Here is a 23,933-nt window from a genome sequence, read left to right as displayed (position 1 = left end):
TGGGAGGTGGCAGGTGCCCACCTGCCTAGGAGGCAGGTGGAAAGTCTAGGTCACGTGACTTGGGCCGTCATCGTAGCATGCCCACCGGATAGTCAGCAAAGTGGCCACCTTGGCAAATGGCAGTTAAATTAATCAGCCATTCGGGAAGAACAATCTGTGTCGCACAAGGTCCACCGTTGTGAGCACCTGCCATCGCAGGGCGGTGGCGCATCCCATAACCGCTGCACCACTGCGCCAGGAGGGATATGAGGACTCTCAGAGATCTATGAATATGAAGTAGAGAATGACCGTCTGCATATATGGGAATTAACCCATCATACTATCGCGTCATGTCATTAAGGCGGAGCTTAAGTGACCCCCCGAATTTTTTTTTTCATTCCTTTTACGGAAAGGACGTGACCGTTTTCTTTAGCTTTCTCTTCATTTGCCGATGTAATAACTTACAACTATGAGCCGCATTTTTCTTCGAAGCAGCTATGAAGTGGTAGATGTGGTTTCAACTTCTGTCGTTTCGTATTTGTTCATTCCTACATTGCAGAAACGCAGATACATAAAACAATAGCAATAAACCAACGAATGGGGTTGGTATCGTTTTTGCATACGGAAACGCTAACTTTGACAGAGTGACCTAGTACAGAGAGGCGACGAACAGCACGAGCGCTTACTTTGAACGGTTTCATCTTTTTCGGGCGGGAAAAGCTTTTGCAGGCACACACAGCCATAACTGTGTGGTCACCCTCCCTTGATTCCTACAAAAACTTTTCCCGCCTGAAAAAATAAAGCAGTTGATAAGTAAGCGCTCGCTCATTCGTTGCCTTTCTGCCCGAGGTCTTTCATGTGAAAGCTAGAGCTTCCACTGCACAGAAAGTAAAACAACAGAACTGGTATATTTATTGAGAACTTCTTACGAACAGCGAATAGACGAGGTTTAAAAGCTTTTAAACACGCTCGTAAACCACATCAGCAGTAAAATTCAAAACAACATGATCTTCTGATGAGTGAGTACCATATTTGGATTTTAGATTGCCACGCCGGAACGGTCAACATTTGCAGTGAGTGTTATTCCAGCATACGTTTTGTATCTCTGACACACAGGCTGTGCTTGAGGAATATATTGCATTCGCATTACTTTGATGATCCGAAATTCTCTCACGTGTAGAAATGGAAACCATGCACATAAGTAGCGCCCGCACAAACCTTGCGTGGTACGCAGGCACTACATGAGTAGTAATACGCAACACATGGTCGTGCAACCGTTGTTTACAGCAAAAACTCACACACGCTTTCCTTGCATCGTCGACTTTAATTCGCGCCGTACAATCTACCACAAGGCAAGCAGCCTCCACTTTCTGAACGGACACGGCGTGACCTTTCCTCGATGGCAAAACAAAAGCATTCCTCGGCTCGCATCGCGCCGTCAACATCGAGCGCGGGTGCCTGTATCTATATCGCGCTGCTGGCATTCTCCTGCTTGGTATTCAAGACAATGCAGGTTACCCGCGCCGGTTACACAATCCCAATGTCTACACCGCGATGCCCCCACGCCTGACCTTTCTACGAGGAATGCAGGCCGTATATAATCACTCTCTAAACAAGATGTCGCTTATCGTACACTGAAAGAGCACAACCTTCCGCATAGTGCTCATAGATTAAAGATAAGGTGACCAGCGCTGCCAATGTCCAGCATGTGCTGTTGCATGCGGCGCCAGGCCAACCCCCCCCCCCCCCACTCCCCCCCCCCCACTCCCCCCCCCCCCCCCTCTCCCGATATGTGGTTTAGCCGATACGTGCAATCACTGAGATTCTTGCGTAGTATTTGCGGCATGCTTCGAGGTAGTGCAAACAAGCAGTTGCTCAACGTCTCCCGTCCTCAACGCGGCGCTCAATGTCCCCCTTTCTCCTTCCTATTTTGTATTCCAGGTGGCGCGAGCTCTGCGGTGGAAAAAGCAAGACGCGCTCGTCGGGGGCCTGTCCGCCCATTTTCTCGGCAACTTTATCGTTGCTGTCGTTGTCGTCGACGTGAGCGCCGGGGACGTCGGAGCCGAGACCTTCTCCACGCTCACGACCACACGACAACGCACGTCTAGCGCGACCCTATCCACCCGCAATGTCTCTGCGCGCTGTATAACACACGGCCGCCAAGCGACGGGAGCAACAAAGGGCAAGTCCCGAGTCGTAAACGTCTACGCCCCGACGCTCCTCTGGCGCAGTGGGTCACGCACAAGCCCCCCCCCCCCATCCTCATCTCCCTCCCCCTTGTTTTCGTACACAGTGACGAGCTCTGCTGCGGCTGGGCCGAGCGGCGGTGGTATCGATTACAAGTCTGTATGCCGCCTCTATGGTGCTGGCGACGCGAGGTCCGTGACTTGACTGGCAAGGGGAGCTGAAGGCCAGTGCATGACGAGGTGTCGCCGCATGCTACCGGGTGTCGCGCCAAAACGATGCCAGGGACGACAAATCCCGCACGTCACGTGGTGAGATTAGAAAAAGCTTAAGTATCCGAGGGGCCGTTTAGCACAGCATTAGAGTCCTATAGCCTGCATAGCGGGAAGGAAGGAGAGGAAGTGTAGTAATAGCATATTCACCAGGAGGACGACTGTAAAGTACGGAGCTGGGCTGGCTGGTTCAGCATGCCCTACGCCCCAAGTGAACAAAACACAGGCACACAGAGGCGCATAATGAAAGCTTCCCAAGGGAGACAGCTTAGTTTAGATATAAAAGAAATGCAGTATACCCTGTACTATTGTGGAAGAAATGAAATGCAGTATACACAAAACTGCCACTAGCACACCATAATGACCTGTTAGTTTCCCTCTACCTTTCGTTTTTTTTTTAAGTTACTTTCATTGTGTAGGCCTAACAGCTCACTCAGTATGCACTTTTATTGTTGGCTGGGGCTGTAACTATAAGGTGACGTTTTTACTGCGAACGCGGAAGTATATGCAGCTTCGGAGACCGCGAAAAACGCGATGAAACGTCGAGTACCTACAATAAAAACGTCAGCAGATGATAAGCACCTCTGTTTTACTGTTTCTCCGGGGCCTATATATTTTAGCGACGTCTCAGTGCAGGCTGCGGAAAGTAAGGCTACGCGAGGAGTGGCTCAACTCCTGCGATTATTCGCCGAGCTAGAAGTCCATTCCGCGCACTTGTCCACGAACATTACCATCCCTTTTGATCGGTAGACACCGATGTGGCATCGCGCGCCGCTCAATGGGACGAGGACGAATTCAGGTCTTCCGAGTGGACTGTGCCATCCGGGCTCTCACGCGTTACTCACTGGAACGCTAATGGCTGGTATAATACTGAATGACGCTGAGTATCGACCTTGAATAATAATAATAATAATAATAATAATTGGTTTTTAGGGAAAGGAAATGGCGCAGTATCTGTCTCATATATCTTTGGACACCTGAACCGCGCCGTAAGGGAAGGGATATAGGAGGGAGTGAAAGATAAAGAGAAATAGGTGCCGTAGTGGAGGGCTCCGGAATAATTTCGACCACCTGGGGATCTTTAACGTGCACTGACATCGCACAGCACACGGGCGCCTTAGCGTTTTTCCTCCAAAAAAACGCAGCCGCCGCGGTCGGGTTGAAAGGGAAAGATCTGTATTTAGATACCCCGTTCCGCCTTCTGTGCACTGCCGCTTTTGCCTTGTTATTACGTGAAGCAGGTGACAAACAGATCGATCGAAACTCAGTGAAAGCGCCCGAAATTATGCGTGTATCCTAAAACAGGGCTGACTCCGCCGGACGCTTAGCGCGGAAAGTAAATAAATTGGGAGAATGACAACCAGGGCTTATTCCGTGATACAACGGTGTCTAAGCAAATCCACTGATTTATGAAATTAGTTACCGATGCATATACCAAAATTCAGCACGCTGATTTTTCAAAGCTGAGGGGGTTAAGAGATTGTTGCGCCGCTCGAGGGGGGGGGGGGGGGGGAGGGGGGGATGGAAAGAACTGATCAAGACTGTTGAAAAAACAGGAAAAAAACCTTGCAGTGCGCTAGCGATTCCTAACCATGGACACCATTGGTGGCGCCACTATCTGCAAACCATCATAACATGGTCGCGGAGTAATCCCGTGTTTTCACGTGAAGTTACATGACTGGCATGTATAATAATAATAATAATTGGTTTTTGGGGAAAGGAAATGGCGCAGTATCTGTCTCATATATCTTTGGACACCTGAACCGCGCCGTAAGGGAAGGGATAAAGGAGGGAGTGAAAGAAGAAAGGAAGAATAGGTGCCGTACTGGAGGGCTCCGGAATAATTTCGACCACATGGGGATCTTTAACGTGCACTGACATCGCACAGCAAAAACCCTGCTTGGCACTGTTCTTAATTCATGGGCAGTAGTGCCCTATATTAAGGTGCTAAATCAGTATATTCTGAAAATAACCATTCCAAAAATGTGACCACTGGTTGCTTGCTCGGAAAATTAAAGAAGAAATATTTCGAGTAGAGACCAAGTACAATTCTTTTATACCTCTGAAGTTTCATTCTGTGCAAAGAAGAAGCCTTCATCCTACAATTAGGACAGCAGTTCACTCCCTGAAGTCTTGGGCTTGTAGCAACCGGAGGAGTTTCATTTGATGTGATCTAAAACCTTGCCGTCCCGGTTAGCTCAGTTGGTAGAGCGACTGCTCCGGTGAAATGGTGGTCCCGGGTTCGAACCCCGAACCAGGACGAATTTTTTTTTAACTACGAAGTTTCCGAGAAAGCTGAAAAGCTTTCCTTTGTAGCCATGTGGCGGCGTTTGGGTGGGGGCCAGTGAGTAATTACTCCTTTATTACAAATGTACTCAGCCTTGGCGGATTTTCCTGAACATTTGATATAATCCAAAACCTTGAAAACGATTGTTGATGGTTGCTGCTGCCCAGTCCTTCAACGATTCAATAAAATTAATGCGAAGGGAAGTGATGCTTTCACAGCTTTCAACAACCGGCATGTTTAATAGGACCAGCTAAAAAGCATGTTCTCCACTTATCAGTAAACTCAGAAGTTAGCTCTTAACTTTAGAACCGCTTTAAAACAGTGAATATAATGAGCAGGAGAGTGAGGAGTGGGGGGGGGGGGGGGCAAAATTGACAAAGGAACTGGTTTGTCAACATCCTGTATACGTGGAGTGTGAAGTTTTACCGTGCGCGCAAAGAGGAGAATATGAAGACAAAACTGAATTGTTTTAAAATTTATGGCGGTCCCGCTAAAAGCAATAAAGCGATGGCGCTGCCTGCAAATGTTTGCTGCACGGCCAACGAAGAAGGACGACCAATACCGAGCCAGGCTTTATGTTGTCGAGATAAACGATATCTTTTTTTTTTATAGGGCTCTCAGAAGGTGTCAAACTTCGTAGCTAGTTTTGTACGAACTTATCCTCAAAACCAACCGGCGCTACCGCAACCGGAAGTACTTTATTTCGTTAGGAAGTTTCAAATCGTAAATGTAATCGTAGAGGCGAATATCCGGCATGCATGTAAAAAAACGAATTTTAACAAGAAGACGTAGTCTCTTTTTTACATTTTTTGTTTCAGCAACATCGTTTGCTAAATTGGTTGGGAAATTGGCGTTTGTCGGCACTGCGTCATTTAAATTCTAGCTTTGTTTAACGATGCGCGTGACTGCAAGCTGCAGAGCAAACGACAACCCGGCCATGCATTTCAAATCATTTGCGTCGGCCCGTCGGTGGAAAATCAGCCACGAAGTTGAGCTTTTTACCGTGGCCAACGACGACTGCGATTTCTAGTGAGGGCAATTTCGCACTGATGAAAACAGGAAGATAAAATGATGCAACTTTAATTTAGAAACTAGCACAAAGGAAATTTAAACAATCGCGTGGAGTTTAAGTGATGCATGCTGACCAAATAAAAAGTTCTGAGCACGATAAAATGTTCGCGTTTTCTTTATTTTAAATTGTTTTGGTAAGAAGCCATTTTACTAAGAGTTATGTTATAGCTCCTACAACATATAAGGTAGTGAAACCTATAACGTAGGCAAATGACTCATTTAACTCGGCGCTGAGAAAAAAAACAACGAAAATGAAAACTTTCAAACCTTTACACACTACTAAATGCCTCACATCTACAGACTATATTTTATCGCTTCTCAAAAGTCATTGTCACGACACATTGCTAACTAAAGTGCGCACTTTTTCGCCCAGCTTACATTTCCAGCTGCCCGTCGGTCTATGATGTCAGGGTATTCAAGAATGTGTTTTCAGGTTAGACATGACGGCTGATGAAATTGCTGCAATTGACCTGTTTTCCAGACCACCTGCATGATCTGTTTCACGGAGCTCAAGCATCCTATCATGTCACTGTCTTCAGACTGCGACTGAATAGGTCATTGCACTCCCTGTAAGGTTCTGGTTGGTTTAAGGGGTTTAACGTCCCAAAGCGACTCCGGCTATGAGAGACGCCGTAGTGAAGGGCTTCGGAAATTTCGACCACCTGGTGTTCTTTAACGTGCACTGACATCGCACAGTACACGGGTCTCTAGAATTTCGCCTCCATCGAAATTCGACCGCCGCGGCCGGGATCGAACCCGCGCCATTCGGGTCAACAGCCGAGCGCCATAACCACTGAACCACCGCGGCGGCTTTTGTAAGAATTTCCTGACCACATTTATTCAGTATCGTCCCTAATGAAATGTTCCATATGACGAGTCGCATATTACCATATGATTTCTATATGACTCTTAGGGGATCATATGGATTTGGTATGGACTACGTGGACAGCTTTGATAGAAACCGATTCCATGTGTCGTCAAACACATGACATAGAAATCATATAGAAGGCATATAAAAGTTTATGGACGTCATACGAAAAAGCATTGGGAAGCATATGGACTTACATATATTATTTCATGTCATAGAGACTCCATATTAACATAATTCCATATAAGCCGCTTTATGGAACGTTTCACTAAGCGGATGCTGAGCCAAGAAAGCACACCGAAGACGTCATGCTGTTTTTCCTTAGACTATTATGCAAATGAAATCAGTTGTCATGCTGTTTTTCTTTGGACTATTATGCGAATGAAACCCGCTGAGACCCGTGCAGTATGTGAATACGAATTAAGACTAGGAAAATGTTGTCCAGGAGTGAAAAGACAAGGAACAGACGCGAGCCTTTATCAAGTATGTGAAAAGCGGCGCTGACGAAGTCCACTGAAGATAACGAAAACGGAAAATGTGAAAGACAGCATAACGGCGATAACACCCACGAATCTACAAGCCTCCAGCAACAGACGACTCACAGGCCAGGGCTTTCTCTGGCAGTCTCTGCCAGAGAAAGTACTGAACACGGCGCAAGAAACAGTCGATTGTTGATTAGATCTGCATGGTTACGAAAGGAATAGAACCGAGGAAAGCTTTCAACACCAGCCATTGCTCAAATATCAATGACAGCAGTTCGAAAGGCTGCTACAAACAACGTAGCGTAGCCTGAGAGAATTGTGAAAAAGAATTATAAACGAAAGTGTCTAGAGACATCTCCGACAGACGGAGTTTTACAATTCAGAACAACGAGGAAAAGAAGCCCGTCCAGGGAGAAGTTCTTTCACAGGCACCGACCAAAGATTCAATGAACTTTCTTTGTCTTTTCATCAGTTAAAAAACAAAGAGATGAAAAAGAAGCGTGCGATAAGAGCGGAGGAGATGATCGCGATGAGGAGTACAGATGAGAGAATACAAAAGACGGGAAGGTCTAAATATTTCGTAAAGAACTAAGAACAATGGCAGCACGAAAAAAAGGCAACAAATTGAAAAAATTCGGCGGAAATCAATCCTGAAGCGGAGCTTCCTTCATCGATGTTCCGCCGGAAAAGAATTCCTATTTCCCGAAGTTACGCTCTCCGATGACTCTGAACTCTCTTTGAAATTTGTTCCTATTTTTATTTTTACCCATTATCAATAGTCTCCCGCATGAAAGTTACTTCGTGCGCTCGACCAACAAAGGTTCCTTCTTGCCTGGCGCATAATATTCCGGGCAGCATCCGAGTCTGCACACTCCGCTCCCTTTGTTCGAAGCGTAGTGTGTGGAAACATGTGACCCCGACGATAAATGGGTTGCTGCGTCGCAGGCAATTGCAAGACCCGCAGAAACCGTTTGCTCATCGATTTATGCTGTAAAGCGAAGACAGCCCACTGTGGTCGTATCGGCGCCCGTGAGGGTTCTTCGAGGAGTTTCCGCGCGGAAAACGCACTTCCAGGGTTGCGCGCTCTCTACACAACTATTTGATCCATATGATTAATGGGTTCCGAAGCTCCGAAGTTCCGCTCTGAGCTCTGACCCGTATCGGAGTGGTGAGCCACAGAAAAATTTAGATTGAAGCTGGACTTGTCTAACGTGCATCGAAAGAAAGCACGAAGTGCTTTCATATTCCACCATCGTTCGTTATTGCCGTCAAACCTCGTTATAGCGAAACAGTTTAAAAAGAAAATGGATATGACGAAGGAATGACGCTTCCCCTTTGAAGCTCGGTCAACACGTCTTATAACGAAGATACGCCTATAACGAAGTAATCGGCTGGCCCCTACAACTCCGTTATAATGAGGTTCAGCTGTAGCATCGTCATCATATTGGGTATTACCAGTTGCGAAACTTTTCATAAAGCGATTCAATGAATGAAAAACTTATACTGGTCAATTGAAGTCTTAACTAGCTTGGTGGACTGAGGTCCTAATACAGAGCCTCTCCGAATGCTGCGGCGATTCAGGCCTAGTAGATCCGTCTACGCTGATATTCCAGGTGATCGCTATAGACAGCGCTGCCTCCACTGCACCTTTGTGGTGTTTGGTATGCGAGGGACTGCTGTTACATGTTGACAGACCCATGTTATCAGATAATGGGTTGGCCGATCCCCGCACCAAGGGTAGGTGTCTCGGTGCTGGGGAGGACGAATTTTGTGCAAAATCCGTTCCCGCCTTACAGATGCGTGGTGCAGTGGTGGAAAATCTTCGAGGAGCCCGCCAATGCCACTCCGCACCTCACTGAAAACTAGCCAGAGAGCAGTCTGTTTGGTAATGAGAATTACAGACCAGCACGTTTCCGAACTTCTCACAGGGTCCATGTATCAAAACATGCCGGTTCGAACTGATCAAACGGGTGTTTACGGATTACAGCGACGGCCGTGGTCAGTAACGTAAACTGTGCTCACGTTGCAAACTTCGAGATGTTTGATAAACGCACAATCGCCTGGGAACGAAGTCAGCGAAAAATATGTATTCACAAAAATGCCTGTATATAAAAGCCCGAGATACAAAGTAAGAGCTAGAAAACAAGCAGGAGACTCCTTTCAGAAGATAATGGCAACATATGGCGAAAGTCACTACCAGGTGGCGCCACCTTTCGTAAGCACCCCCCCCCCCCCCCCCTTTACCTGAAACTAGTCACAGTTTGAAACGGAGTTTACAAACTCCTGCGCTTCGGACGTCTTATCCCAGATAACCTAATATCATCCATCTGCCTGACTCCCTACTTGCATCAAAAGGCGGCTGCCATGCTAGGGCTGGAACTATACTCGGAAACAACTCAAGAACGCAGCGGCCTTTCCCTGTTAAAGGACCCTCTTCCAGTCAATTGCGTCGCGCGATTTTCATGACCCTGCTAGCGTGACAATGCAGGGAATGGCGCCCCAATACAGAGAGGAGTATAACCCCGACCATTAGGAAAAGGAACTATCCCCTTTCATCTACCTCTCCCTGCTTTATCACAATGGCCGGGAAATGCAGAATCTCCCGACGCCATTGGATGGAAGGGAGTCCTTTCACGGTGAAAAGCCGTTGTGTTCTTCAGTTGTGTCCGACTATAGTGACCCAGAGCTTAAACACAGAACGCCTAACCTGCTGCTGCGCCACTGCGGCGAATGCGTAGCGTTCCACAAATAGTCACTCGGGAACCACCCACGCGGATTATGCACGAAACCTGCGACTGCATCGTCTCCACCGCGACGTAAGCGAAATGTGCTGCCACGTTAAAAATAAAGGCGAACCGCTGTTCGCATTTCTTTTCACCGTGATCTCAGCTGGGTGGTAAGAAAACAACGCTAGCTAGAGCCGTCGATGATTCTACCGTGGACGAGTCGAGTCTTTTGTTTCGTTACCATCCAGGTAGAGAGCGAAAAACACACGTCTAGAACGACCGAACTGCGTATTCCGCTGCCCCTAAAGCCGCTGCGACCGGAAAGGCGAAAATTGAGGCTGGAATCCGATGAGGTCAACTGCACATGCTTACATCCAGACCATTTTTAACCAAATGTTGTCGCTAGACGTAGCGTGTTCAGTCCTCAACACGTCCTGAACGTGTTCTAGAGAAGCGATTTGCCCTCATCTATAAGCACTATGAAACGGAATGCGGTTACTTTTAATCGCCCCAGTACAGCGCTGCATGCTTTAAACTTTTAATGCGCTAGCACTAAGGCTTCCACTCAGCCAAAAAGCCGTTGTCTGTAAGTTGTGCGGTCCCGGGCCTTGAGGCAGGCTGACCAAGGGATTGCGAACAACATGCCTTGTGTATACGACCGTAGCAGCAGGCAGTTCAATTAATAATTGGTCGCGAGAGGTTGATAAGGAAGACAAACCTAGTTCTCTCAAGCCCCACCGATGGCAGCACCTGCCATAGAAGGACAGTGGAGCATTGCTTACCAGCTGCACCACTGCGCCAGGAGTGATATGAGGACTCCCAGGGATCTATGAATGTAGGTAATGACCAACTCCATTGATTAACAAGGCTTAACAAGGCTATCATGAGTAACCATGATTTTACATGACAGCTTGGCTAAACATGAGTGTATGAAATCAAGATAAACTATGCAAAACCAGGGCTACCCGCGCTAGCGAACGGCAATTAGTCATTAGCCCCAAGCTAAACCATGCGTGAAAATTTTTGAAACCAGCACATAACTCTCGCGTCGTCAGTAATGAACAGTTACAGCACGCGTGCTAATTGCCTGGGTTTAATAGAGCGCGGAGGGCAAATTTAAATTGGCCGGTACCAATAAACAATGGCATTCCAACGACAAAGAGACTCTCATCGAAAATGGGATTTTATAAATTACAAAATAAAAAACGAAGTGAAGGTGTCGCCGCCACCGGTCTATTTCAGAAGTAAAGCCCGCGCGTCAACTCCGAATACACCGTACGGATCCCGGAGGCTATGCTACACTCACATTAACTTCAATAACGGACGAAACCAGTCTTTCTGGGTGCGGCAATAATGGGTTCGAATCGTCTGGCAAGAAATTTTTAAAATTTTCTAAGCCACAAACGTTTTTATTTTTTTTTTGTATCCGGACAAACGCCAACCTACCCAGAATGATCCGCATGTCAACTTGTTCCTAAGAACAGCAATTGACAAGAGTTGTACTTAGCATCCGCCTAACATACTGAATGTACCGCCAGTATTGGTTATCGCGTGTTCTACCACCTTCTCGCGTGTTCTAGTACCGGTATCACATTGAACGCCGACAGGGCAAGTGAAATTCGAAGCGCCAAATCATATTACTTTTGTTTAAAGGGAGTACATAACAGCGTGGTTATAATTACCGCTTCTGAAAATGCGATCACCGCTCTTGGGAAGTGGCAGTAAAGGCACGTATGTGTCGATCATTCCGCAGTTATGAGATTCCTTGGAGTTTTAGTTGATGTCACTTGCGCCATAATATCATTGTTAGGGAACAGTAAGAACATGAAAAATCTCCCGTTTTTCTTCGTCCCAAAGGGAGGAAGCATTAACGACGACAGCTGTGCCCCGCACAACCACAAGTTCCTTCTGGCCGCCTCATATCACCCAAATGAATGACATTCTCTTGACCAGCAGAAGCAACAATTAACGTCTCCTTGATTTCAATGCCAGCCAGGTCACCGGTTCAGGCAAATCAAGCAGTGTCCTACTACCCGCTTTTTCTATATCCCATTCGCTAACCTTCGTACCAGCTTCGCAGGAGCTGTGTGTGTGTGTGAGAGAGAGAGAGATAACCCTTTAACTACCCACACGCTGTGGAAAAATACGGCGAATTTTTCTTCTAATTTCCTTCGCGAGGCGGCGCTTTGCAAAACGAGCGTTCTAAAGCCATTGAAAATTTTGACTTTTTTTTATTTCACTATAAAACTAATCCAGTGACACTAGAGTATTCTAGAATCGGTGACTGTAGATAATTCGGCCGTCATTCCACCTGCTCGCACTTTGACGTAAGCCAGCACTCCGCAAAAGTGGCTCCGCATCACGGCGAGTAAACGAACCGACGCTTTCCAAATGTGCCCCGTTACGAAGCGAGCTACGTGACTCGCATTCAAGTAGAGGAGGCGTTGCTAGCTGAAAGCGAGTGCTTTAAACTTCGACGCACTATGAAGCTTGCAACGGAGATGATAGGGCCCCGTACAAAGACCATAACATAACTCGCTTCAAAAGGAAATTCACGACCAAAGTACGGCTGTTGAAAAACTAAATGTGTGTCGTACTAAAAAAAAAAAAATAGGTTGCGGCAAACTGTGTGCCACGCGCGCATATATGCTTCGGAATTTGTGGAATTCCTGCCGATGACATTGCGTCTGGCACAGGCCTCGCCAACATAATTTCCTCCTTGGAAACAATACAGCAGTCTATGCACTGGAGGCAGGCGGACAAGCGTGCATAGTTCCGCGCCAAAAACAAGCCGGGGTGCGCTCCACGAGCATCACCTTGCCGAATAATTGATAAAAAAAGCAGGTGCTGGTTGCAAGTCAACAACAACGGACTCAACCGCGCAGTTGGAACAAGCACAGCTGTAATATAGCGTGCCCGACTTTGCACATCTGGGGAAACGCGAGCACGTATGCGAACCGCTTTTGCAAAGCCGGCTATATTGTTCAGGACAAACTGTTCTAAAAGCTCGGGGGAGAAGGCTGAAAATTTCGCAGTCAGAATGCCGGCGTTCTATACTGACTGTGTTTGCCTACAATCCAAACAATTAGAAATAGAAAGAAAAAAAAACATCGAAAACTCGACGCCTTACCTGCCCCGATCTTCTGAGAGTCGTGATTTAGTTTGCGTTGATTTATTAAGTAGCGCTAAGGAGATCGTGTCGTAGAAAATCTGGCTTCGTCGTTGACCGCGAACGAAATATCCCCAGATAAGCAACCTAGGAGGCAGGTGGGCCACCCAGGTCACGTGACCCTGTGGCGTCATCGCAACCTGCCAATCGGATTGTGAGCAAACTGCGCACCCTGGTAGGTGGCAGTTAATGATTTCTCGCAAGACGTTGTTCAGGTAGAGCAAACTGGATCGCACAATCCCCATCGCCGGGAGCACCTGCCATCGCAGGAGCACCTGCCACTGCATCACAGCGCCAGGAGAGGTATGAAGACTCCCAGGGATCTATGAATGTAGAGAATGACCAATGCCCCATATATGCATCAACCCGCTAACCCTATCGTGTCATGCCCTTAAGGACCGAGCTTAAGTGTCTTATCCAGTTTCTATTTCAGTCAGGTAATAAGTGGTCCCGAAACCTGCTTTCTTTCTAACGACACCCTGGGTAGACTCAGTGACTACAGCGTTCGGTCTTTGAGGTCGAGGTAGCGAGTTTGATCCAGGTCTCAACGACTTTTCAAGGGAGGATCATATGAAAAAAAAAAAGAACGACGCGTTGAGGTGCCTCAGTAGGTCGAAATTGATCCAGAGCTCTCCGCTACCACTTGGTTAATATGACATGATTCCGATCTGACAGGTTAAAAATCTATGACTTGATTTTTCACGATTCTGCGCTAATTACTGCGGTTCCAGCCAAGTTCCGGTACTGCGAACAGTTCCCAGTTCAACATCATTCTTCTTCGAAGTTCAGGAGTCGCATCCGCCTCGGCTTTCAAGCAGGGCACGCCAGGCTGCAACGTACAACGACGTGCCATCAAACAGTCGCGATGAGCTCTGGCATCCGCTCTCAGAGCTTTTACTGAGCGCGTATACTTTTTCACCCCCCCCCCCCTCTCCCTCTCCGGCTGTTACTTAGGCAGCTGAGCACAATGTGACTTCCGGCTTCGGTGTCCGGGAACTGACTTGCGAACAGATCGCTCCGGCACCGAGGGTGGTGCGCGTTGCTCGCGTTAATTTTCGCGGGAAACGCGCACTGGCGTTGCACGAAGCGTAGTTGACAGGCAGGTGGCCGCGAGAGAGTAATGGACGTTTCTACCTGATTTCTGTTGTTTGTCTCCCCCCCCTGTCTCTCTCGATCTTCCAAAAGAGTGCGCAACCGTTATTCACAGTCACCTGTCCTTATCCATTTGCTGCCGGATGCGAGGAGAATTGTACCGGAGCACAATCGCGGCGCGGGGGCGGGACACTTTGAGCGTAAGATTCGGATCAAATTCGTTTCTCGTTCGATTTCGACTCCCGCTTTCGACAGAGCCTAAATCGTTCAATTACAACGTCTCTGCAATAAGAAATCGCACAGCGCAGAAAGAAAAAGGCACGTTGGAGGGAAGGAGCGAAAGAGGGGGGGGGGGGGGGGGTTAAGAGTCGTCGAGTGGTGAGAAAGTACCCGTGCAAAATTTAATGGCCTTTTTCCATCTCCCTTTAGACGTTTTTTTCTTTCGAAACTGTGACACCTCAGCACTCCTTGGGAAGAAATGAAAAGCCATTCCCTGTACTGACTTTGCTCCGCGTGTCTTCCGTATTGCGTTGTTGCTATGTCAGCTGTATACCATCACTGCGAGAGCGACGGAGGTTGGATTTAGATGTGGTTCGCTGGTTCGAGAGAAGTCGCCTAAGTGCGTGGCATTATTTTTGTGCGCGGGCACCCTTAATATACCCGCGGCTCGTTGAACACCTGTGGTTGGAGGCCTCGTTGAAATTCAGCTTTCTACACCCCAGGAGTGACCCGCCGCGGTGGCTCAGTGGTTAGGGCGCTCGACTACTGATCCGGAGTTCCCGGGTTCGAACCCGACCGCGGCGACTGCGTTTTTGTGGAGGCAAAACGCTAAGACGCCCTTGTGCTGTGCGATGTCAGTGCACGTTAAAGATCCACAGGTGGTCGAAATTATTACGGAGCCCTCCACTACGGCACATCTATCTTCCTTTCTTCTTTCACTCCCTCCTTTATATAACCCTTCCCTTACGGCGTGGTTCAGGTGTCCAACGATATATGAGAGAGATACTGCGCCATTTCCTTTCCCCAAAAACCAATTATTGTTATTACGACACCTCAGGAGTGCTGCGCGGAACGAGCTCCCCGCGCACGCTCGCCCGTTTTCACCGGAAGTGACGTCAGAACGCTTACTTTTCTTTTTTCTTCTTGAATAAAATGAAAGTGGCGAAAGACGTGCATATAAAACAAAACGTATACACGAAACGCAAAAAGCCGCACTATAAGTGTGCACGCGTTATCTCGATTGTACAAAATTTCTCGTGTCAAACAAAAAAGGGTGGGGGGACGGCAATAATAATAATAATAATAATAATAATAATAATATTAATAATAATAACTGGTTTTGGTGGGAAAGGAAATGGCGCAGTATCTGTCTCATATATCGTTGGACACCTGAACCGCGCCGTAAGGGGAGGGATAAAGGAGGGAGTGAAAGGAGACAGGAAGAGAGAGGTGCCGTAGTGGAGGGCTCCGGAATAATTTCGACCACCTGGGGATCTTTAACGTTCACTGCCATCGCACAGCACATGGGCGCCTTAGCGTTTTTCCTCCATAAAAACGCAGCCGCCGCGGTCGGGTTCGAACCCGGGAACTCCGGATCAGTAGTCGAGGGGACGGCAAATTGTGCGAGGAACGAAGTCTAGGCCGAAATAAAGGCAACAGGATGGGAACGGCTTTAGGGACTTAGGGAAGAGGATGTGAAGTGACGTCCTCCCAGCTCACCCGCATATCCATGAGTGGCGACGCCTGGGAGCCGACGCCTGACCGGGGACGTTGAGGAACAGCGGCGTAGGGGCGGCCCGCCTCCCCGTCGGAGACTTGCCGTCACGTTGCGACTGTTGGTCGGCGCCCGGCGGTGGGGGCGATTCGTACGGGTCCGGCTCGAAGCGCACTTCCGGCGGTCGCAGCATCGTCCACTTCCGCCTCTTCCCAAGCACTTCCGGCGCTCTCCCTCACACCCGACAACCACCACGAGAAGCGGGCCGGAAGCAGACGCCAAGCAAACACTGGGCGTAGGTGACGAGGAGAAAACACGGCCGGCTAGGGAGACTTGAGAAGAAGGGGCAGATGTCTTGGACGACTTCGAAACAGCTCACTCGCAGAGACGACGTCTCGACGGAGCGAGATGAACCAGGCAGCCACACAATCCAAGGCGAAGACGAGCACGATGAGTCGGTCGTCAGGGCGTCGCTCGGCGAAACAGAAAACGCGGACGTCGGCGCACCCGGTGGCGGCGGGCCGGGCATCTCTGAGTCGCCGGTTCCGTAGGCATGTGCGCAACCTGGCGCTCTCCGTCTATGCCGCTTGCAGCCGCCTGTCCGTCTTCGTGGAGCGCCGACACTAAAAAAGCGGCTGTTTGTGATCAATCACGCGCCGCTGTCTCCACGAGACGTGGTCGCATCGCGAAACAAAACACGGGCGGCGAGCGCTTCGAAGGATCCGCAAACCCACAACGTTACCCCTGCCGAATGCAAAGCCGCATATAGGGGCAGCAAGTTTCTCAACGCATTTGAGAGTATCGGATGGTTTCGGCCACCGTGGTGGCGTCCGTGCAGAGGTGTCAGAGCGGCGTGCGGTCACCTTCTGAGTCCTGAATATCGATGCTGTTAAGGGCTGCACTCTTAACGATTTCCTTCTTTTTTTTCACATAGCGTTCTCAGGCCCAAAGAGTGCCGTCCACGGAGTTCACCTGAATCCACTCACGGTCGCTCCGTGTCAGATCTATACTCCGAAAGCTGGATCCCCTGTGAGAAGAATGTTCCACGTCAGAAATGTTTTCACCACCCTGAAAAGAGGAAAATCAAACGATGTAAAAAAGAAGCCAGACGGCAAAGCCCTGAAGCTATCTCAGCAGAGGAAAACAAAACAAAAACGATATTCGACCAATGGGACAAAAACTGAAGGAAGGAACGAACTTCCGCATGGCTTCTGTGGTTAGATTACACTGTGGGGACGCAAAGGGCGCCTCAGATGTGAAAACAGAAGTACGGCCGAGCCAGGGAACGGCGCTGCAGGAACAACGCCGGATGGGGCGGGGTGAAGGAAGTGTTACGAGCGTCCGGAAGAGATAGCCTGAGGCCGGAGGGGGGGGGGGGGGGGGGGCGACAGAAGTGTGACCTGCTGTCAACACAAACGAAGCGACGACTCGACGACGCGAAGAAAAGAATAACGCTTCCTAACCTCAGAAGGCGACGCCGAGTGAAACGCCTACAAACCCTGACACAAACAAAGGATGCAAGGAAGAGCCATGTATAACACAGTAAGAGAGAGACAACCTAATTAGCCAGCCCCAAAAGTATAAGATATAAAGAAAAAAAACGCCTATAAAACAGGAAAAAGACTACAGAGAGTTAGACGAGATGGCAGTATGTTATGTTCAAATGCGGCCCTGTCTCGTCCGCGCAATTTCCTTCTCTCGTAAATCAAGGGGCAGCTTATCGTACTTTGTTGCACCCTATGAGGCCAACGGCGGCGGCCTTGTAAGCAACACGTGCGTGAAGTTATCCTACGTGCCCGCGCCGAAGAACCGCTGACGCGTAGCGCGCTGACAGCGTTGAATCCGTTCCAAGACGGGGCGCGGGGATCGCCTAACGCCGGCGCGTTGATCCCTCGCGTCAACGACGCCGGCGAACGCTTTGCTGCACTGAAAGAAGCTGAGCCGCGACGCCCGGAGCACGTAACGAGGCCTATCGATAACGGTAGACGTCACGCGAACACAAACAGGAGCTCAGGGTGTTGACGGAACGCCCCTTGAAGGCGGATTTGGCGAGACAGAGGGGGGTCGTCAATATCGAAAGGTCACCGAAGACGCCTATTACGACCGGGGCTCGCCAGTGATGTCACGCCCGTAAAAGCAACGCTAGTTTTGAATGGCGAAGAATGCGGGAAGCTACTATTTATAAAGAATGCTCACAGAAAGGTCCTTATATTTGCATTGATAATTCTTGGCCACACATCACGTATAACTGCAAAGCGTAGTAAGACGCCCTAAGTGAAAAAGGTCCATTGTTTTCAATGCCGTAAGGAGATTTGTACAGATGAGTCCAGACGGTCATTAAGAGACGGCGTGGACAGGTGGGAGTAAGTTCCTTATCTAAGACAGCTTAGTAGCCGGGCGTACCGCGAAGATCGTTCATACGAATTCAGTTCACGTAACCTGTTCGCGAATACAACGGTGCTCAAGCCGTTTTCTTTAAGTTGCAGCCGACACTAAATCGTCCCTTTTCTCTCAAAATTACGATTAAATATTCGCGCATTTGTATAGGTTGAGAATCTTTACAGGGTCGGATCGCAGGAACCGTTATCGATACACTCGGCTACGTCAAATCACTTACAAAACACAAATCGCGCACACGGCTCGGGCCGCGAAACTTCGCAAAGGAAGCCTCTGCTTATGGTCTGAAAAACACGGTAAGTACCGAGCTAAAACACCCTTTGTAACGATTGATGCATGTGTTGTTTGTTGACTCCGATGAGTGGCGCTCCTTGCGGATAGACGGCAGAAAAGCTGCGGTCGAGATCACGATAGACCAAAAGCGTGCCACGAATCTATACGCAAACGGTTAAGTTCGAACCCGTGGCTAGAGGAAAGCGAACGATGGTTTCACAGAAAGAAGACTTGCAGGGGGGGGGGGGGGGGGGGCAAAGAGCGACGACACTGGAGCAAACTGACCTTTTACAACGCACCGCGGATCTCTCTATTTTCCTGCCCTCGAATATCAGCGAAATGCCGCGGATGATCTCATCTGTCAAGCTCGGCCAAGCGGTTCAAGACACCGCCGGCGGACAATCAACAGTTGCTTCCTTCGCCTGATTCGAATCGAGATAGGACGACTTTAAAAAGAGTTCCAACGACACTGAACACATTTAGAGACAAACAAAAAAAGCGCCTTGTTCCAACGAGATCATGCCGCAATGGAGCACGGAGCAATCTTGAGTCACGTGGTTAGGCTTTCATGCAAGGAAGAATAAAAACAGATAAGACAAAGGACTGAAGTCGTCAACGAACGAGTTCTTCTATGCAGTGCACTTACTCAGATCGACGACGTTAGTGTTGGAGTAGGGGACAGAATTGAAAAAAGCACACAAAGAAAAAACACCCGGCTTTCCTCGTAAACACAAGCTGCGGCAATAAAAGTCCACGAGGACTGAATACGGGGAACAACGCAAGAACTCCCCGCGCGAAGAAATGAAGAAAGAAATGATATGCAGGAAGGCAGAACAAAAGGAGAAACAGCGTCAGCACGTACGTTCCAAGTGTCAAGCTGTGCCGACGAAGGCGACAACAAAAGGCCGGCTGCAAGAAGCGGCAGCAGATGGAGCAGAGGCAGTCGCCACGGCTGACGAGCGCGCCGACATCGTGACTGGTGCTGCTAATGTCGTCGGAAGTCTCGAAGCGTCATTGTGAGGTTGTAACACAAACTCCAGCCCCGCTGGACCAGGGGCTGAAGAGAGGCGAACACCGAACACCGACACAGACGATGGGTTCGAACCTCGGTCGAGAGACCGGAGATACTAGGCTGCAGACACACTCGCTTTAGCTAACGCCGATGACGAACACGACGCTACGACAGAGAGTCGCCGCGACTTTCCTCGCTTGCGCGACCGCGCGGAGATAATCGTCGCAGACACCGCTGCTACGTCGCCCTCACTAAACGAAAAAAAAAAACACGCACCAACACTTGCGCACAAACACTCCGTGGTTTTGCAGGCGGTCGAACCTTCACGACGAAACAATACACACTTCCCACTCGACGAGACACCAGGCACTTTTTTTTTTTCTTCTGCCGATAGGTGGAAGAAGGCGGGGAGCGCGTCGAAGCTGACCGCTGCCTTCAAAGGACTCGCGGGAGGGCGACTTCACTGCACGACACTGCGGCGAGGTGACGAAGCGTCGCCGACCCTCGCCCAAGCGATGGTGGTCTACTTCACACAGAGGCGCACTGCTTGCCGACTGAACCGCGTCTGGGACGCACTCCTCCCGCTGCATCAGTGGCCGCGAGGGAGCACGCGGAGGAGGCGAGAGAAAGAAGGAGAGAGAGAAAGAGAGAGAGGGCAAGACCGCGCCGATGTGTCCCTCCCCCTCCCCCCTACACTCCTCGCGCCAGCCAGCCAGACGCGGCAAATTCGAGAACGCGCGCGCGCGCGCGCCGCGAGTTGAGACCGATGTGGAGAAGGAGCGTTCAGGACGAGATGAGGGAAGGTACACGCGAAGCGCTGAGCAGCGCTGTATTAGTACAGATATTGTAGATGCGGAGAGAGACAGTGAGGAGGAAGAGGGTTCGTGGAACGCGATATTTCGCTCGGAAGAGGTCGCTCGGCGAGTTTTCCCAGCCCGTTGTTCTGACGCTTCGGCAAAGGAATGCTCGACCTCTACTGGATCGAACTCGCTAAACACATCGCCGATCAGGATTCAGCGGCGGTTAGGAGCAGGAGGCGACGGCGGCTGCAGTCAAAGTGACGTCAGCGATCAGACGACCACGCCTATTTTTAAAGCAGACGCCACGAGCACTTCTTTTATTTTCAAATTCTTATATTTTCCAAATCTTGCCGCATTCAGGACTTGCGTCAAGCGATTTAGTACCACACAACTTTGGTTCGCACAATTCCACCGAGATATGCGCGATTAAATCGGTTTTTGGGGAACGAAATGGCGCAGTAACTGTCTAACATCTCGGCCGACACCTGAACGGCGCCGTAAGAGAAGGGATAAAGGAGGGACTGATAGAAGAAAGGAAGAAAGAGGTGCCGTAGTGGAGGGCTCCGGAATAGTTTCGACCACCTGGGGATCTTCAACAGACACTGGCATCACACAGCACACGGGCGCCTTTTGCGTTTCATCTCCATCGAAACGGGGCCGCCGCGGTCGGGTTTGAACCCGGGTACTCCGGCTCAGTAGCCGAACGCGCTATGCAATAAGCCACCGCGGTGGGTACGCGTCTGCGCATTTAAGTTTTTTCTCCTCTATATGCAAGGACTCGCACTCAGCGCAATAACATGAACAAGAACAATAAAAGAAATACCCCCCCCCCTCTCCCCCACCATCAAAGGCGCTAAAAAATTCTTGTTTTTCGTTCAGCGTGCAAGCAATCGCAGAAAGCCAAACGCTCCCTCACCCTCGCCGCGTTTCCTTCGGCGGCATCGGTGTTTCTTCTTCGGGCCGTCACCGTTTGCGCGTCTGGAGCTGCCGATGAAGCGTCGACGGCGGCGCGTGCTGACTGCGGGGAGGGTAGGGAGGGGTAGGAAACAGCTGAGCAACCGGCCGCGGCGAGCTCTGTTCCTTTCTTGTTTCACGCAAAAAAAAAAAAGGAAGGCAGAAGAGAAAAGAAAACAGGCGCAGAGAAAAAGAGAGCGAGAGAGAAGGCGGCGTGGAAGGGACGCTGCCTTCGGCGGCTCGTTCCGCACGCGGGCCGAGCGCCCAGAAAGAGTGAAGAGACCAAGAAGATGAAAAACAAAAGAAGAAGAACACACAGCTGGCCGCTACCTCTCACCTGTCGCCGCTCGGCCGGGTCGACGTGAATCGAGCACACGGAACAATGAGCGGTGCGGCTGCAGCAGCGGGCAATGCTGCTAGCGGCGCGCGCGCACAGCTCGCAGGGCTTTGGGTGATCGCGGCGCCGGCTATGAAGCAGCATGTATTAAATCAAATCAAATAAAGGTTTATTTATTTTCCAAAGTTTATTTCTGCGCTTGCAATCCGAAATACTGGGATGACGCGAGAAGTGGTCACGAAGCTTTCGGTGCCAAAGAAGGAGTGCCACGTTCGCAAATAGGCTATAGTTTAGTTTATTTTTAGTTTATGGGGTTTTAACGTCCCAAAGCGACTGAGGCTATGAGAGACGCCGTAGTGAAGGGCTCCGGAAATCTCGACCGCCTGGGGTTCTTTAACGTGCACTGACATCGCACAGCACACGGGCCTCTAGAATTTCGCCTCCATCGAAATTCGACCGCCGAAGCCGGGATCGAACCCACGTCTTTCGGGTCAGCAGCCGAGTGCCATAACCACTTAGCCACCGCGGCGGCACAATGCTACTGCTGTCGTATAAAATCTCACCAGTGCGTATCCTGAGTGGGTAAGCCGCGGAATTCAGCGGGTGCTAAGCGAGCATCCGTCCCTCACGGAGCATGAGTGTCTGAGCGGATTGTCACGCACCTCACACTCCCATGACACCAGATCTCTTTAGTCGACGACGTCGGTGCCCTGCCGTTGAACGCAGCCTATACTTTATACTTTCCCTCACTCTTTCACTCCCACCGTCCTTATTTCTCTCACGGCGTGGTTGAGGTGTCCACCGAGAAGCGAGGCAGGCTCTGTGCCTTGAATTTCATCCAAACCGTCTTTCCGCGTCCAAAAGCTTCCTCTTGTGTCATGGTGCATTGATGGCAGTGGAAGTCGAGAAAACTCCCCACCCCTCTCCCCTCCATTCTTTTTGTTCTTCATGGTTGTTCTCGCCCCGCATAAATATGCTCCCTCAGACGTAAAAACATTTAGGTGTACACCTGTCCCAAACGTGGACAGGTGAAACGAATGTGACGTCACGTGTAACGTTACACTTGTTCCGCCAGTCGGCGTTTCCGTGTATGAGGCGACGCTGCACCATCGATAAAGTGTGCCAGAAGTAGCTATCGTTTTACAAACATAAAAAAGTACCAAGCATTCACCTGGTACATTCTTATTCTCAAAAACGACCTACTTCCTTTCTAAACAGCCCCACTGACGGCGTGCTGTCGAAGCTGGCCCCTTTTTCTATGCATAGCCAGAGCTCCGAATGTTTTTCCTACATCACTGGACAAATCTACCACATTATCCACCACGCACAAACTCGCCCACATCTCCACACATATTGCGCTTCCCGGCAGTGTTCCGTCCAGCAGTGACAGATTGCCTCCGCACGCATATTACTATGCCGTATTAACACCGCTTCGAGATAAGCCAGCCTTGTGCGATGCAGTCGAGGTGGACGACACCCCTCCCTATTTTTTTTTTTCTGCTGAATAAACACCGCCTCCGCCACAACAGAGATAAGTTGCAGGGCCGTCTGCCTCGCTTAGGCGTGTTGTTCGTTGAGGCCAGACGGACGCGAACTTACGGGGATTGGTTGCACCCTCGCAGGCCCCAGACAATGTGCGGTCATTACCTGCATTCCATTTCTGCACGACACAGTTCATGGCTGCAAGAATCGCAGAACAGGCCGCATGGGAAATGCGGTGTAAGTGCACGGTAACGAAACCTAGGCGGTCGAAATTATTCCGGAGTCCTCCACTTCAGTGTCTATTTCTCTGTTTCGTTCTTTACTTCCAACCTTATTCCCTTCACTCACGGCGCAGTTGAGGTGTCCATCGAGAAGTGGGGGAAAAAAAACAAACCCCGCAAAACATAACCGCATTCTGCCCACAAGGGCGTGAGCATGACTTTGCTCTCAGCAGCCGCCCTGGTTCAGTGGATATGGTGCTCGGCTGCTGACCTGAAAGACGCGGGTTCGATCCCGGCCGCGGTGGTCGACTCCGGATGAAGGTGAAACTCCAGAGGCCCGTGTCCTGTTCGATATCAGTGCACGTTAAAGAACCCCAGGTGGTCGAAATTTTCGCAACCTTTCAGTACGGAGTCCCTGATAGCGTGAGTCGCCTTTGAGCCGTTAAACCCCAATAAACAATAAGCTCTCAGCGCCAGCCTACTTTTGGGGGGAAATACTCCTCTGACGACACAGAAATGACAATGCATAGAGCACTGCGAACCACCTGCGGTTGGTGAAAGCCACTGAACTCCCAGCGCACAGGAAAAAAAAAAAAGCTGCTGGCTGCTTAGC

General features: G+C 49.7%; 1 protein-coding gene across 4 annotated transcripts in view; it reads right to left on the bottom strand.

Annotated features, from left to right (window-relative positions):
- The window catches only part of dnc (phosphodiesterase dunce), a 699,755-nt gene that overhangs the window by 568,827 nt on the left and 106,995 nt on the right, over positions 1 to 23,933 (bottom strand). The window contains exons 1-2 of one of the 4 annotated variants that reach the window (XM_077643095.1): positions 19,377 to 20,120; positions 15,850 to 16,912 (exon numbers count right to left, since the gene is read on the bottom strand). The exons of 1 other annotated variant lie outside the window; for it this stretch is intronic. In XM_077643095.1, the coding sequence (XP_077499221.1) occupies positions 15,850 to 16,037 (188 nt within the window). In that variant the 5' untranslated portion in view covers positions 16,038 to 16,912; positions 19,377 to 20,120. Of the gene's footprint in view, positions 1 to 15,849; positions 16,913 to 19,376; positions 20,121 to 23,933 lie in introns of those variants that run through there. 2 more of the 4 variants (XM_077643096.1, XM_077643093.1) reach the window with 2 other exon arrangements.

The sequence above is a fragment of the Amblyomma americanum genome, chromosome 11, assembly GCF_052857255.1.
Source record: "Amblyomma americanum isolate KBUSLIRL-KWMA chromosome 11, ASM5285725v1, whole genome shotgun sequence".
NCBI classification, from domain to species: Eukaryota; Metazoa; Arthropoda; class Arachnida; order Ixodida; family Ixodidae; genus Amblyomma; species Amblyomma americanum.
The sequence above is the reverse complement of the archived record's forward strand: the minus strand, read 5'-3'. Positions and strand labels throughout refer to the sequence as shown.